Below are 15,332 nucleotides of genomic sequence, written 5' to 3' on the forward strand. Positions count from 1 at the left end.
TCTTCCAAAAGCAAATGTATTTCTGTCAAACTGGGAATTTTGGTAAAGTTATAGGAATTTTACAACACTCAAAATATTACAAATGAGACCAAATGCATTTACCACCTTGTAACATTTATTACATCATTACGGAGTTCAACACTGTGGACAACATCTCTTCGCTTCAATCTGTGTCAGCAGTTTCAAGAGCGAGGTGGCATTGTAAGGGAACAGACTCCTCCTCTGCAGTCTAGTCACCACCACTCTGAGCTCTGTCAGACACATAACAGTCCTATCAAAAGAGTGGCTGTTGTGTGTGTGAACCACAGAGTCGCTGTGTAGCCTATCCTGTGTAAGGCCTGATGGGAGGTCACCGTCCTCAGTCCCAGACTCCTCTGAGCTGCCGTAGTCCACCAGACGGAGAGGGGGAGTAGAGGCCAGGGCAGTTGCACTCCCTGAAGGCAGACACAAGCTGGGCTGCAGACAGGAAGCTGGATCTGGGTCCATGATGGTAACTGATCCTCCAGAATGGCTGGAAGTAGACACGCTTCCACGAGAGGCACACAACGACTGCTGGAGTTCCTCTCTCAGGTTGTCCAACAGTTGATAGTCTTTCTGGCTAATCTTCCAGCTCAGTTTACACCGGTCCGACCCATCTATCTTCTGACAGACCGTTCGGAAGCCTTCCCAGTCGTCCCGGAGGTGTTTTAGGTAACGGACAAAGTACTCGAGGAAGCAGGTTTCCGTTGAGATGAGGAAATCGAGGAGAATGCTGTGGTCGAAGGAGATGTTGCGGAGGAGGAAGAGAAAGTGACAGTGGGGGTTGCCGCCGACAACACACACAGCATCAGCTTCCAGGTCAGAGGACACTCTGTAGGAAGGCAGACAGAAGAGTCAGACATCTCAAGGACATAATAGGCTTGTTTCCCGGACACAAAATAAGACTAATCCTGGATTTGCCAGCATCTGCATTGAGCATTATGTTTTTAGTGCAGTGTCTGGGAAATTGGTCCAATCAGGTTCTCAACCTACTCCTTTATGTGGGTGACTGAGCTTAGATAATCAGAGATATCAAAATGTCCGATTTTCATAAGCAGTTTCCTTTCAGTTCTCTGCTGCCAACGACTGGAACGAATTACAAAAATCGCTGAAGCTGGAGACTTATATCTCCCTCACTAACTTTAAGTATCAGCTATCTGAGCAGCTTACCGATCACTGCAGCTGTATACAGCCCATCTGTAAATAGCCCATCCAACTACCTACCTCATCCCCATATTGTTTTTATATACTTTTTCTTGCTCTTTTTCACACCAGCATTTCTACTTGCACATCATCATCTGCACATCTATCACTCCAGTGTTAATTTGCTAAATTGTAATTACTTCGCTACTTTGGCCTATTTATTGTATTTTTTATTTTATTGTGTTATTGACTATTAGTTTGTTTATGTGTAACTCTGTGTTGTTTTTTGTCGCACTGCTTTGCTTTATCTTGGTCAGGTCACAGTTGTAAATGAGAACTTGTTCTCAACTGGCCTACCTGGTTAAATAAAGGTGAAATAAAAAACATAATGAAGGTATGTAATTAGGTTGTATGGTACCTGTGATGGAGGTATAGTAGGAGTAAAGCCTTTGCTGCTTCCATCATGTCGTCGTCCTGCTCTTCAAACACCAAGGACACCCAGCAGCAGGGGTGAGATCCCTGCTTCAGCTGGACCCCACGCTGCCTCAGGAACAGCAGCAACGCACTTAAATAGCCATGGATGCCTATGGTATTACATACACCTGTGGGACCAGAGACAAGTGAATGGTCAGAGTGGGTAGAAGTTGCCTCTACCCACTGATTCCAGATCAGATATTTACACAGCCATAATGGTTAAGGTTTGGATCTGGGTAGGGTAATCTGATTCTAGACCTGAGGTTAGGGGTCCTGAGGAACTTTTCCCTTGAAAGAGACAATACTTAGTGAAATACTGTTGTTGTGTGTTATGTGTTGGGAAACATTGCCCCCTATTGCATACATCGGTCTGAATTATCGTTCCTGTCATCATGATGTTTTTCTCCTTCTGATGATTTGAGCTTTAGAAACTAGTCATGTTAAAGTTGGACTCAGCGATATGACAGATGCAGAAAGTAAACAGCATAGTGGGTCAATTCCTGCAACAACTTCCACGAGGCTCAACATCGCTGTTTTGGTACTGTGGCTACCACGCTCAAACAGAGCAAAGCAAACACATGCACATGCGCAGATACTGTGTATGACTGTGTGAGAGAGAATTATTGCATGTCTCTCTTCTCAATATCTGCGGTGCTGCTCGTGGCAACATCATTTCGCTGAGTCTACCTTTAAGGTAGAATAAACATTGTGCCTAGCGTAGATATGGTTAATAACATTTACAAATAGTCCTATATTACCTTTCCCACCAGCGGATTGGATTTTGTATTCCAGTGACTTGAGCACAACTAGACTAACAGCCCTCAGCATCACATGATCGAATGCATCACTGCTCCCGCCACACGATTGGTCTGTCCCTCCAAAGAAAATGGCCGCCGACTCCACTGGAACACACTGTAACCAATCAGTGTGCACTGCCTGCAACACATCATCAGCTAGTGTAAGAATGTCACTGGTCATGTGATCATCTCCATGCGTTAGGGAGGACGCCTCGCCAAAACCCATGTCCTCGCCTGCCTTCTGAAGGAGAATCCTCTTTAAAAGCAGAAGCACTTGCTTCTTCACAAAGTAGTGGACATGAGAGTCGACTATCCGCAGTAGCGCCGATGCCTGTACGAGGGAGAGCCTTGAGCTGGTGAAACAGACACTGGTGGTGCTTAGTTTGAACCTGGCTGCAGTGAGCACTTCCAGTAAGTCTAGGAGGTTAGTCAGAGTTGTAGCCCAGTCTGCCGTGTTACTACTGGGGTATGACGCAGAGTTCCCATGGCCCAGACTCTCTACAGGGACAAGCTGGGAGTAAGCAGCAGTGAGAGCTGTGTCGAATGTGGCAAGAAGTTTCTCCACAGTCCCTGAGGGGAAAAGAAAGAGAAGGCCCCACTGTGGCTAAAACCAATGTACATTGTATTGACATGGAAGATGCATAGGTAGGTAGAATACAATTACAATGTCAACACTCATAGCCACACTGTAGTTACACTATTCCAGCCTATGTGGCCTAACTACCACGTAAATACATGGTAAATACATAGGATTTGGCACCAAGTTGAACTTATTTGGAGTCAAATAAAAGACACATTTGGTACAATTGATGGATGAATTGTGTTTCAATACCAGGTTTATATTCTGATGTTTCTTTTAGAACTGCTTTCAGGACAGTGGTAAGCGACCATGTGCATGCATCCAGTTCGTTGCCAGAGCAAGGTTTCTGGAGCACTTGCAAGCACTTCCATTCCCAAATCTGGTTGACTGTATTCTAGTCAAAAAAAGAGAGAGAACTGAATGTAAGAATCTGCTTAAATAAAGCCTGGTAGGCCTGTGTGTGAATAGGATTTTACAGTATCAGGTGACAGATTTGGGTTCTCTAATGTGAGACTGATGCACACAGAACTCCAAGAGTTACTTGACTAGTATTCAATATAACTTACTTGACTATGCAATACAATATAGTCATAAATCACACAAGATATGAGAGCAATCAGAAAACTCACAAAGCAACGCAGCTCAAAAATAACATAGGAGGATACACTCTTTGCAGCTAGATGAGACAGCAACCTGTCCTTGCAGCAGGCAAGGTGAACCTGTGGAAGGTGGAAACAAACATGTTATTACTATAAACAAACCCAAAGGACAATACAAATGTATTATCCAATTATATGCAGGAAACCAAACTCACAAGTTTGGACATAAAATCCATATGCTGGAATAATACTGTAGAAACATCTTTGAAGTAAAGGTTGGTTTCTTGAGACAGTTGTTGAGATGTCAGCTTGGAGCTTATTTTCTCCACCAGAGTCAACACAAGACAAGCCAGTTCAGTTCCATTTGGGTTTGGAGAATATTTGGAGGACGTTAGGAGATCTCTGGACTGGTCCTGATGCTGAGAATGATAACCATCACTGGCATCAAGAGTCAGTTCACATACACATGTGAACATGGAGGATGCCAACTCATGGCTACTCATTTTGCTGGGTGATGTTCTCGACAATAAACTTCTGTAAGCATCATTTAGGACATGAAATTGTTCATTCATGTTGACACAGCGTTTGGGTTTTCAATGATCACGGGGGTCTTGGCAGTGGTCAATCTGAAAAAAGAAAAAGTAGCACAGAGTTTTTCGGATTTTGATTCGATTTCTGCCACGCGAACCACATTCTACACTTTACTAAGCGTGCATAAAATAAATAGCAAGGATGGTATTATACATGTTTTCTGTACACTTTTGTATAGCGCAACACTGAATATTAAAATGATATCCCGCCGCAATTAATTTATCTTTTGAAAAATAAGCATTCTTCGACTTTGCGCCGACCATCACGAAACAATAATTGTTAACATCTCTTCCTGTTTGGTTTGCGTTGCATGCTGTGACTTGTAGTGCGATGTATAATGTACAGTTAAAACACTTTAAATGTTCTCGTGCATCCTAACGTTTCTGGACCGAAAATGACCAATTTAGTCTATATTGTATTTAAAATATCAATTTGTAATTTTATTTTTTAAAGTATTATCTTAATTTTAGGTTCTGGCTGTGTTGTGTACAGACAGTGCACCACGTGACTGAACACGGAAGTACAGCGTGCAATAACATTTTGCAGAAAATTGGGAAGGAGTTCACTCATTCTATTGTGTTAACAATGAGAATAATTATAGCCATAGAAACCGTTGGCCTACTTTGTTAGAAATCGAGCTAAACAGACTGAAGTTCATAAAGTTTTGCAGAAGGATGCTGATTTGACAGCTCAAATTCCTCGCTCCTTGTGCCTGATTGGCTAAAACAAGCCCGTTGAAATTGTGGGTTCGCATCGGTGGAGAATGGCTAGCAAGCTTGCTAGCTTCTTATTTTAAGTAAGAATAATGCATTAATTCATCAAAGCTAGCTAACACCTACCTTGTGTAGTTGAAGTATGGTTGCCTTCTCGAGTCGTGCACATGTTCACATAGCTATTAAATTGTTACAAATGTTTTAAAACTCTGAAATCCAATGCATTCCTAGTAGCTTGAAAAACTGGGTAACGATTTAGGCTAATTGCTAACCAGCAGTAGTTGATCGATTAATTTATTCCTTAAAAGGGAATTGTGTGTATATATAGCAATATATCAGCGCAGTGTACCGTAGTATCATGCCGTAGTTTATGGGCATGTAGATATATAATTAAAATAAGTCAGAAAGGAGTGGAACAAGTTGGGGTCGCATTACTAGCTAGCTAACGTTAGCTAACTAGCTAACATTCCATTGTTTGAGTACATAGTTAGCTAACTATTAGCTGGCCAATGGCTACTTGGATAACTAGTTTGCTGTGGATTATTTTTAATTAAACTTTGTCTGAAATGCATTGTCAAGTCTAGCTTTAAAGAACACCGCTATAGCTACAACATTGCCCTAATTTGGAAGACGAAAGGCAGCAGCCGACCTTCCAATACAGGTAGCAATCTAACTGTTAGCAAGTAAGCTAGCTACTAGTTAGCTTTTGTTTGTATCGTATTGTAAGCAATTAGCCTACTAGCTTGCTTGTTTTTACATTCAACGTTATCTAGGTAGTTATAGCTATCATACCGCCATCCCATTTGGATAGAAGCTAGCTGCAGGTATAGCTAACATTACATTTATGTGAAATGTTTAGCTATTCCCATTTCTCAGTTGCTGTCATAATGTTATGATTGTCAATGCAGTATGTTTTTTAATGCCTTCTATTGGGTAATATAAACTGATGAATGTGAATACTCATTAAATTGTTTTTGTTTTTCAGAGTCTGTGCTAGCCCACGATCCATTTGAGTGGAGTTCTTATCTGTCTGACGTACTGTTGCGCAAGAGAGACACATGAAAATTGTCTTAACTACATAATCAAGCTTGACAAAAGGTGAACATCTATCTGCTGCTGTTCAGTATGGAATACCATAGGGTCCATAAAGTATACAAGTGTTCTGCGCACCTAGAAGTAGTGCTGTGGTGGTCACCAACTCTGGTTCCTGCCAAGCATCAAGTAGCCTACCTGTTTCAACTGATCACCGGAGCTGGTGACCACTGTGGTATAGTGCAGTGGGGGCCCCCAGATTTCCTCTATTCCACCCTAGACCCCTCAAGCACTTGGTTCGTTGAATGAGATGTGCTAGAACTAGGATGTGCAATGGCTTTTGATCCCAGCGGAAACAGTTGGATTTAGAAAACCTGCTAATGTATAGTCAGCTGATTTATACCAATGACACAAATGTATCCATGACGATGTACTGTTATCAAAACGAAGGCCTAGCTATTTTTGACTAATAACCCAAATTAAGTGTTTACTGTCTCAACTCTCCAGACAGAGGACTAGGTGTGGATGACCCCTCCCATTACGAGATGTAACAGGATGCTGAACCATCACTGTAGAAGGAACCCCGAGCTTCAAGAGGAGCTGCAGATACAGGCAAAGACACTTAATACCAAGACGGTCTACTCTACTGTTAGCATTTCCCACTGGTAAATGACTGCTTATGCTAAAGATGAATGCTAATGCTCTTAGTTTGTACTGTCTTTGCTCCAGGCTGCAGTGGCAGCGGGGGATGTGTACACTGTCAGGAAGATGCTGGAGCAAGGCTACTCTCCGAAGATCCGTGATGCCAACGGGTGGACCCTGCTCCACTTCTCCGCTGCCAAGGGGAAGGAGAGATGTGTCCGGGTCTTCCTGGAGCACGGAGGTGAATACGGGGGTCTGGGGTTTTGGTCCACAGGAGGTTGGGCGCACCTTAATTGGATAGGACGGGCTCCTACTAATGGCTGGAGTGGAGTCAGTGGAATTGTATCATACACATGGTTTCCATGTGTTGGATTCCATTTGCTCCGTTCCAGCCATTATTTATTTTTATGAGCCGTCCTCCCTTTAGCAGCCTCCTGTGCTGTTGTCACACGTTGAAGGCAGTGTTCCGCCTTCGTTCTTTTTCCTTGGCAGAGCTCAAAAAGCCCCCATGGTTATAGTCACGGCTAAATTGAAACCAATGGAGGTGAAGTGTCAGTAGAGATGGGTGCTAGGGAAATACTTTTCACAATTGGCCTGGTGACAAGGTCGGTGAAGGGATTTGTCAGAATCCATGTTCACAAAGAAGAGGAGACGAGCAGAGGAAATGGTTGTCGCACATCAAGGGTCTGACATATGATGCTACATGCATCCATTCAGTGGCTTTATATCAGTCATCTAATCACATATTTATTCATAATGATTATCCTTTCACATGTGCTGTTTGTTTGAGATATATTTCATATTGGTGCACCATGACAGTGCAACCTGAATCAAACTCCACCTTTGAATTGTTGGTCTATAGATGGCAGTATATAACCATTCTGGAAATGGCAGTATATAACCATTCTGGAAATGGCAGCAGTTTATCTTCTCCACAGCTTCACTCCCAGCTCATTCTAACATGGTATATAGGCTGTAGGGTGAAGTTGACCCTAGATGCTGATCTTGGTTCGGTTTTTACATTTTCCCCACTAATGGTTAAGGTTAGGACTGGGGAGGGGGAAGCTCATCCTAGATCTGTACCTAGAGGAAACTTTACCCTATAGCAGTTTAACATTATGCTTCTGAGCAGAGTGAAAATCATGTTCATTTTGTGAAATTATGATGGAATAGTGTTGCAGTCATTTATTGTTTTTATTTAACGCTATTAAAATGTGTGCAGATTTCGATTCCAAATCATGTAGATGCAGTGATCATTACATCAAGTCCAGAGGGCGCTGTAGACCAAGTCTCTCAGTAACTGTTTTCTCTGAAGAGCTCATTGGACGAGTCAAGGGTTTATTTTGTATTATGCGCAGAAAAATTGAGACTGAAATGTATGCATAACCAACAAAGCAAGAGAGTATCTTGTTACCCTTGACTTAATTGTCTAAAATAATTTAACGATACGCTAAAAATAATATCTTTGCTGGTCAGTCAAACAGCCTACCTAATGGATTAATGTTGGATAAGAGGGGAGCCAGCCATTTTTAACAAGGCTGTTTGAATGGAAAATTCCCCTCTGGATTTAGCCTAGGCCCTAGCAGACACTGACGGCCTTGGCTAATTGAAATAGCAGGACTTTAACCCCTGACCCCGCTTTCACACTCTGTCTCACTGATGCTAATTGTTCTAATGCTCCAGCATCTGCCTGCCCACTCTTTCCTTTCACACCACAGCAGACTTTAAAGTGGCAATCAGCAGATGAAATAATAACACAGTGGAATCCCCGCTCCTGTTTTGGTAAAAAGCTGAGAGGTGGGACTGTTGAACTGTAACCACCCTCAAATTCATAGACAGAGTAATGGATGCAAGGACTCACCATCCGTCATATCAAAGTATAGTTTAAACCATTTTTTTAGGCTGTGTAGCGATTGTTTACATTTACTTTGTTTACAAACATTGGAGTTAAACAAGCTTATATTATTGGTTCTGATGGGGTATGATAGTTGAACTGCGCTCATGAGGCATAAGTTATATTCTTCAAAAATCAATGGAAACACACAATTAATTTGTAAGTTCAGAAATGGATGTAGTAATTGCAGATTGTCCCTTTAATGTTTACGCAGCTGTCACTCAATAATCCATCCTCTTGTTTCTCTCTATCTCTATGTTTTAACTGAATGTGTCATTTTCTGTTGTAATAAAGAGCCTATAGAAGACAGTTCCCCTCACTCCCCCCTTGTCCCCTGTCTATCTCCCCCGCAGCTGACCCCACAGTAAAGGACTTCATCGGCGGCTTCACGGCGCTCCACTATGCCGCCATGCACGGCCGTGCGCGCATCGCCCGCCTCATGCTGGAGTCGGACTTCCGCAGCGACATCATCAATGCCAAGAGCAACGATGGCTGGACGCCGCTGCATGTGGCTGCCCACTATGGCCGCGACTCTTTCGTGCGGCTCCTCCTTGAGTTCCGCGCCGAGGTGGATCCCCTCAGCGACAAGGGCACCACGCCCCTCCAACTCGCTATCATCCGTGAGCGCTCCAGCTGCGTGAGAATCCTGCTGGACCACAGCGCCAACATCGACATTCAAAATGGCTTCCTTTTGCGCTACGCCGTCATCAAGGGGAATCATTCCTACTGTCGTATGTTCCTGCAGCGGGGTGCGGACACTAACCTGGGTCGCCTTGAGGACGGGCAGACCCCGTTGCACCTATCGGCACTAAGAGACGACGTGCTGTGTGCTCAGATGCTTTACAAGTACGGAGCCGACACCAACACAAGGAACTACGAGGGCCAGACTCCCGTGGCGGTGTCGTCGAGCATGTCGGGCATCAGCCGGCCCTGCCTGGACTTCCTACAGGAGGTCACCAGTAAGTCTTGGGAGGGGCACCGTCTGGGGACACTGGGCTGTTAGTAGTACTAGTACCGTATCGCTAGTGGATATAAACACTGCTTTTAATATAATGTAATGGCTTGACTGGGACTCAGCGTTTCCCCTAGATTGCTTTATCAGACAGGCAGAACGATGACGCCCTAAAATGAACATCCGAAGATGAGTTCAATATAATTGTATCAATACAAATTAACATATTCGTTGTTGGTTGTCAAAAACATTTGTGCACATCAGACCAGTAAAGTAAAGTAAATGAGGGCTTTCTACGAACCTGAACAGAAACATGAAGTCAAAACAGGACCGGGCGATGGAAACGCTTCAAGTCTGTTTCAGGAAGTGTTGGAGGGAGATTGTAAGTTGAGAGGAGAAAAAGATCCTCCAGAAACATAGGGACAGGGAGCGTTGTCATGGTTTTATAATGACCAGTCTTCTGTTGGGGGGGCACGATGTTACCTGAAGCAGAAATAATTTTAGAGAGGCACAATGCCCTGCTGCATTCCTCTGTGTTTCTCACTGAACTTTGATATGGAGATATCAAAGAGCTCTGGGTTGCTCCCAAATGGCACCCTATACTGTATATTCCCCATAGTGCACTACTTTTGACCAGAACCCTATGTAGCGAATGAGGTGGCCATTTGGGACGAAGACCTGCTGTGCTATTTCAGACTGACAGCCATGTGAAGTCAGACCCCTCTATTCATTCAGACCATAGCAAACGATCAGCCAGATCACATATCCCCCTTATTGATTACACTGACTACCTCAGTGGGTGAACCCATCTGCTGCGGCAGGGCCTTGTTGAAGGATGAATGGCACCCAGCTCTTATGAAGCTCATTGTATACTATGCCATAGATGTATGGTGTTTCCCGTAGGTTGTTTCTCAGGTGGGTTGGTTGGGGAGCAGAGCGTCGGCCCCCTAGCTACATCCAGGGCTGTCGCTGCCAACACTGACATCTCAACTAGATAGATGTAGAGAGATGAAATGGAAACCAGAATCTCTTTTAAAATACAACCAAACATTATTTCACACTTACCTTGGCTGAAGTTGGTTCACCAACACTGATATTTCACCTGTCGTCTATAAATGATTGTCTTGAAGCCTTTGGTTTTAAAGGAGAAGTGTGACTCGTCTTCCATATGATTTGTCTTTATTTAGACAATGTGGATGAAGGGGTAGCCTCTAGTTGAAGAGTGGAGAAAGCACTACCACTGTGTCGCACCGGTTTGAGATTTTAGTTCAGTTTCACCTGGAGAAAGGAAAGGACAGCTTAGTTCTGGAGACTGCAGACACACAGAGAGGACAGTATGGTTGTGGTGACTGGGAGAGACGAGGACAGCTTGGTTGTGGTGACAGACGAGGACAGTTTGGTTGTGGTGACAGACGAGGACAGTGTGGTTGTGGTGACAGACGAGGACAGTGTGGTTGTGGTGACAGACGAGGACAGTGTGGTTGTGGTGACAGACGAGGACAGTGTGGTTGTGGTGACAGACGAGGACAGTGTGGTTGTGGTGACAGACGAGGACAGTGTGGTTGTGGTGACAGACGAGGACAGTGTGGTTTGGGGTGACAGACGAGGACAGTGTGGTTGTGGTGACAGACGAGGATAGTGTGGTTGTGGTGACAGACGAGGACAGTGTGGTTGTGGTGACAGCCGAGGACAGTGTGGTTGTGGTGACAGCCGAGGACAGTGTGGTTGTGGTGACAGACGAGGACAGTGTGGTTGTGGTGACGGGGAGAGACGAGGACAGCTTGGTTGTGGTGACAGACGAGGACAGTTTGGTTGTGGTGACAGACGAGGACAGTGTGGTTGTGGTGACAGACGAGGACAGTGTGGTTGTGGTGACTGGGAGAGACGAGGACAGCTTGGTTGTGGTGACAGACGAGGACAGTGTGGTTGTGGTGACAGACGAGGACAGTGTGGTTGTGGTGACAGACGAGGACAGTGTGGTTGTGGTGACAGACGAGGACAGTGTGGTTGTGGTGACAGACGAGGACAGTGTGGTTGTGGTGACGGGGACAGACGAGGACAGTGTGGTTGTGGTGACGGGGAGAGACGAGGACAGTTTGGTTGTGGTGACGGGGAGAGACGAGGACAGTGTGGTTGTGGTGACAGACGAGGACAGTGTGGTTTCGGTGACAGACGAGGACAGTGTGGTTTCGGTGACAGACGAGGACAGTGTGGTTTCGGTGACAGACGAGGACAGTGTGGTTTCGGTGACAGACGAGGACAGTGTGGTTGCGGTGACAGACGAGGACAGTGTGGTTGCGGTGACAGACGAGGACAGTGTGGTTGCGGTGACAGACGAGGACAGTGTGGTTGCGGTGACAGACGAGGACAGTGTGGTTGCGGTGACAGACGAGGACAGTGTGGTTGCGGTGACGGGGAGAGAGGCCATCCAGCTGGGTTGGATCCTGCCCTTGTGTGAGAGAGATGTAATTTTTTCTCTAGCCCTATTCGACTGATAACACTCCAGAGCTAGCTTCCTGGATGCTAATAGATTCCTAAACATTTTAAAACTGCCAATAAGAGGGTGTTTGGCCTTGAGCTGCCAATAAGAGGGTGTTTGGCCTTGAGCTGCCTGATCATTTGGGAAACATGTTTTGAAAGGCTCATTATTGTCCCATTTGAAGTGTGGAATAATCTAAAGTCACAGTGAGAGGGAGCTTACTGACCAGCTGCTTGTTTCAATTGGATTCAGAGTCAAACGTCATGAATCAAAGTGAAAGGAGCAAATTGTCACTAGACATGCTTGTCTGACTCACCCGGGCTCTCCTGTAACAGCGGGACGTCCAGTCTTCTGCTCACCTTGTACATCCTCAGTCTTTTGTGCAAGATTAGTTATCAAAACACGCTTAACTTCAACCTTTTATTTCATACACACCATTGGTAGAATGATCTGTTCTTACTGTCCTGTTGTGGAAAAGGGTGATCTGCTTTGATCTCTTTAACAGATGTGTTGTGTCTTTTCAGGACAACCCAGGACTTTGCAGGACATGTGTCGGATAAACATCCGGCATCACATAGGCCTCCAGAGCTTGACGTTTCTGGAGGACCTGCCCATTGCCAAGGTCATGAAAGACTACCTAAAACACAAGTTTGACAATGTGTGAGTTTTGTTTTTTATATAGCACATGAACCAGGCAGACGGAGAACATCGTTCTCTCCTTTCATCAGACTATGCAAGCATTGTGCTACCTTCCGTTGTCTGAAGCCTGGAGGAGGTGCAGGACCAGGTTTCTGTACAACCTCCAGAGGTCACTTTGTAACCTCAGTTAAACACGTTGCCGGATGGAGACGGAATATCTTTCTCTCTCCACCATGTTTCGAACCGCATTAGCAGCATTACGTCTTTGGGTGGACGACTGAATTGGATGGATGGGAACAGGTGGCAATGTTTCAAGTAGGGCTTTGTTTCAATCATGATGAATGGTTGATGAAGGGGTGCAGTCCTACATCCTGTTGTGGAATAAAGCTTGTTTTGATAGAAATGAGATGACCGGCGATTCGCTGTTGTCTTGTTACCCATAATGTATGTCAGATGTCAGTCCACATCAAGCCAGTTATTGTTTTTGTGGAGATGAAGTGTTCCTATTAGTTTTCATGAAGACGCCAACATTTCTTTGCTGTGGTAAATCTGGGCAAGTTGAGCACGAGAGAGAAAGGTTTGTCAGACTGACATTCTTTTTTTTAATGTGTAAAACTTGTTGCAGAATGGGTCAATCTTGTGATACAGCATTTCAAATAATCAGGTTATCAAAACCTCTTAATTATTCAAGTATTACAAAAGCTCAGTGAGTTAACTCAAGCTTGAGTTGGCTAAAGTAGACCCGTTTTGACTTGATTTATTGATTGAAGGATTCACAAGTGCGTGATACCGAGGAGGGTTTTCAGTGGAGGGACGGCCTGAGTTTTCCACATTTACAGTAGGTGTTCACAAGATGAGTGAGTGATACCGAGGAGGGTTTTCAGTGGAGGGACGGCCTGAGTTTTCCACATCTACAGTAGGTGTTCACAAGATGAGTGAGTGATACCGAGGAGGGTTTTCAGTGGAGGGAAGGCCTGAGTTTTCCACATTTACAGTAGGTGTTCACAAGATGAGTGAGTGATACCGAGGAGGGTTTTCAGTGGAGGGACGGCCTGAGTTTTCCACATTTACAGTAGGTGTTCACAAGATGAGTGAGTGATACCGAGGAGGGTTTTCAGTGGAGGGACGGCCTGAGTTTTCCACATTTACAGTAGGTGTTCACAAGATGAGTGAGTGATACCGAGGAGGGTTTTCAGTGGAGGGAAGGCCTGAGTTTTCCACATCTACAGTAGGTGTTCACAAGATGAGTGAGTGATACCGAGGAGGGTTTTCAGTGGAGGGAAGGCCTGAGTTTTCCACATCTACAGTAGGTGTTCACAAGATGAGTGAGTGATACCGAGGAGGGTTTTCAGTGGAGGGACGGCCTGAGTTTTCCACATCTACAGTAGGTGTTCACAAGATGAGTGAGTGATACCGAGGAGGGTTTTCAGTGGAGGGACGGCCTGAGTTTTCCACATTTACAGTAGGTGTTCACAAGATGAGTGAGTGATACCGAGGAGGGTTTTCAGTGGAGGGACGGCCTGAGTTTTCCACATTTACAGTAGGTGTTCACAAGATGAGTGAGTGATACCGAGGAGGGTTTTCAGTGGAGGGACGGCCTGAGTTTTCCACATTTACAGTAGGTGTTCACAAGATGAGTGAGTGATACCGAGGAGGGTTTTCAGTGGAGGGACGGCCTGAGTTTTCCACATCTACAGTAGGTGTTCACAAGATGAGTGAGTGATACCGAGGAGGGTTTTCAGTGGAGGGACGGCCTGAGTTTTCCACATTTACAGTAGGTGTTCACAAGATGAGCCATCCAGCACGGCTCGGTGAAGTCTGTCTGCAATGGTTACCATGTACAGACATAAACATCGTTAAAAAAAACAATGTAAATAATTGTCATATATGTACAGCAGATATTTTTCTAGAATTATTTAAGCGATGATCTCTTGTATTCTTAATGTATTTGGAGTTTGTTGGATGGTATTGTGTGCTGTTGATGTGACCCATGTATTGGTTTTCTATGTGTATGCGTGCGTGTCTTTTAAGAGTTTTAGAAGATATGTGTATTTTTGAAACTAAATATTTAGTTAAAATTATTTTTACTTTGTGGGAGATGGAACGGGTATTGGGTTAAGAATAAAATACGTGCATTTGTGTTTAAATGTCAATGGCCCTGTTTTTAAATCATATTTGTTCACATTTGTGTTAATATTTTTTCCCATCACTTTGATTGTCACTGATATTAATGAATGGTGTTTACATAGATTTTTGCATGATTTCAAAGACAGTATTTGCATAGTTTTTTGTCCAACATTTCAAAGTGATGTCTGCGTTGTAATTCTGAACAGACATAAAGAGGTGGTAGAGGTCTTCCTCTTGCTGATGTAATGTTTTGTTTAATTTGCATCTGGCCTGTGGTCAAACGGCAGTACTCTGCTCCCTAACTTAGATTTGATTTAGATTTGAATTATAAGCGCAGACTTTTCTAATTCACTTTGAATACTTTTCGACAGCACATTATTCTGTTGCAGAGACTTTAAAACAGGGGTCGGCAACAGGCGGCCGCGAGCCCTCAGGATTTTCCTTTTGGGTCAAAAAATACAAATCAACAGGAATTCAGCTAAAAACTAATTTAATTTAGGAAATCAGTTAAAGTATTTCCATAAATAAATGATCGTGTCTCAAGGTATGAAATTGTACTTGAAAATAACGATTTCTTTTTGGGATTAGTTGTGTTCAAATTGCAGTGAACAAATGATTAGCAATATGTTCTGGCGTTGTGACCATCCCGCTC

At 44.2% G+C, this 15,332-nt stretch overlaps 2 protein-coding genes across 51 annotated transcripts in view; one reads left to right on the forward strand and one right to left on the reverse strand.

The window, feature by feature from the left end:
- On the reverse strand, window positions 1-5,177 carry lins1 (lines homolog 1). The gene is made up of 7 exons (XM_035761642.2): window positions 5,042-5,177; window positions 3,827-4,237; window positions 3,642-3,731; window positions 3,265-3,406; window positions 2,394-3,002; window positions 1,580-1,763; window positions 1-850 (listed from the first exon to the last, which is right to left on the reverse strand). Exons 2-7 carry the CDS (start codon window positions 4,181-4,183, stop codon window positions 136-138), a joined length of 2,097 nt encoding a protein of 698 aa, XP_035617535.2. The 5' UTR covers window positions 4,184-4,237; window positions 5,042-5,177; the 3' UTR covers window positions 1-135.
- The window catches only part of asb7 (ankyrin repeat and SOCS box containing 7), a 10,940-nt gene continuing 319 nt past the window's right edge, over window positions 4,712-15,332 (forward strand). The window contains exons 1-9 of one of the 50 annotated variants that reach the window (XM_052505730.1): window positions 4,712-4,998; window positions 5,901-6,013; window positions 6,455-6,559; window positions 6,677-6,830; window positions 8,837-9,442; window positions 12,439-13,395; window positions 13,474-13,863; window positions 14,098-14,175; window positions 14,254-15,332. The exon at window positions 14,254-15,332 is cut by the window's right edge and continues 319 nt beyond it. In XM_052505730.1, the coding sequence (XP_052361690.1) occupies window positions 6,473-6,559; window positions 6,677-6,830; window positions 8,837-9,442; window positions 12,439-12,578 (987 nt within the window). In that variant the 5' untranslated portion in view covers window positions 4,712-4,998; window positions 5,901-6,013; window positions 6,455-6,472 and the 3' untranslated portion in view covers window positions 12,579-13,395; window positions 13,474-13,863; window positions 14,098-14,175; window positions 14,254-15,332. Of the gene's footprint in view, window positions 4,999-5,900; window positions 6,014-6,454; window positions 6,560-6,676; window positions 6,831-8,836; window positions 9,443-12,438 lie in introns of all 50 variants that reach the window. The other 49 variants (XM_052505734.1, XM_052505735.1, XM_052505731.1 and 46 more) reach the window with 49 other exon arrangements.

The sequence above is a fragment of the Oncorhynchus keta genome, unplaced genomic scaffold, assembly GCF_023373465.1.
Source record: "Oncorhynchus keta strain PuntledgeMale-10-30-2019 unplaced genomic scaffold, Oket_V2 Un_contig_24509_pilon_pilon, whole genome shotgun sequence".
Lineage (NCBI taxonomy): Eukaryota > Metazoa > Chordata > Actinopteri > Salmoniformes > Salmonidae > Oncorhynchus > Oncorhynchus keta.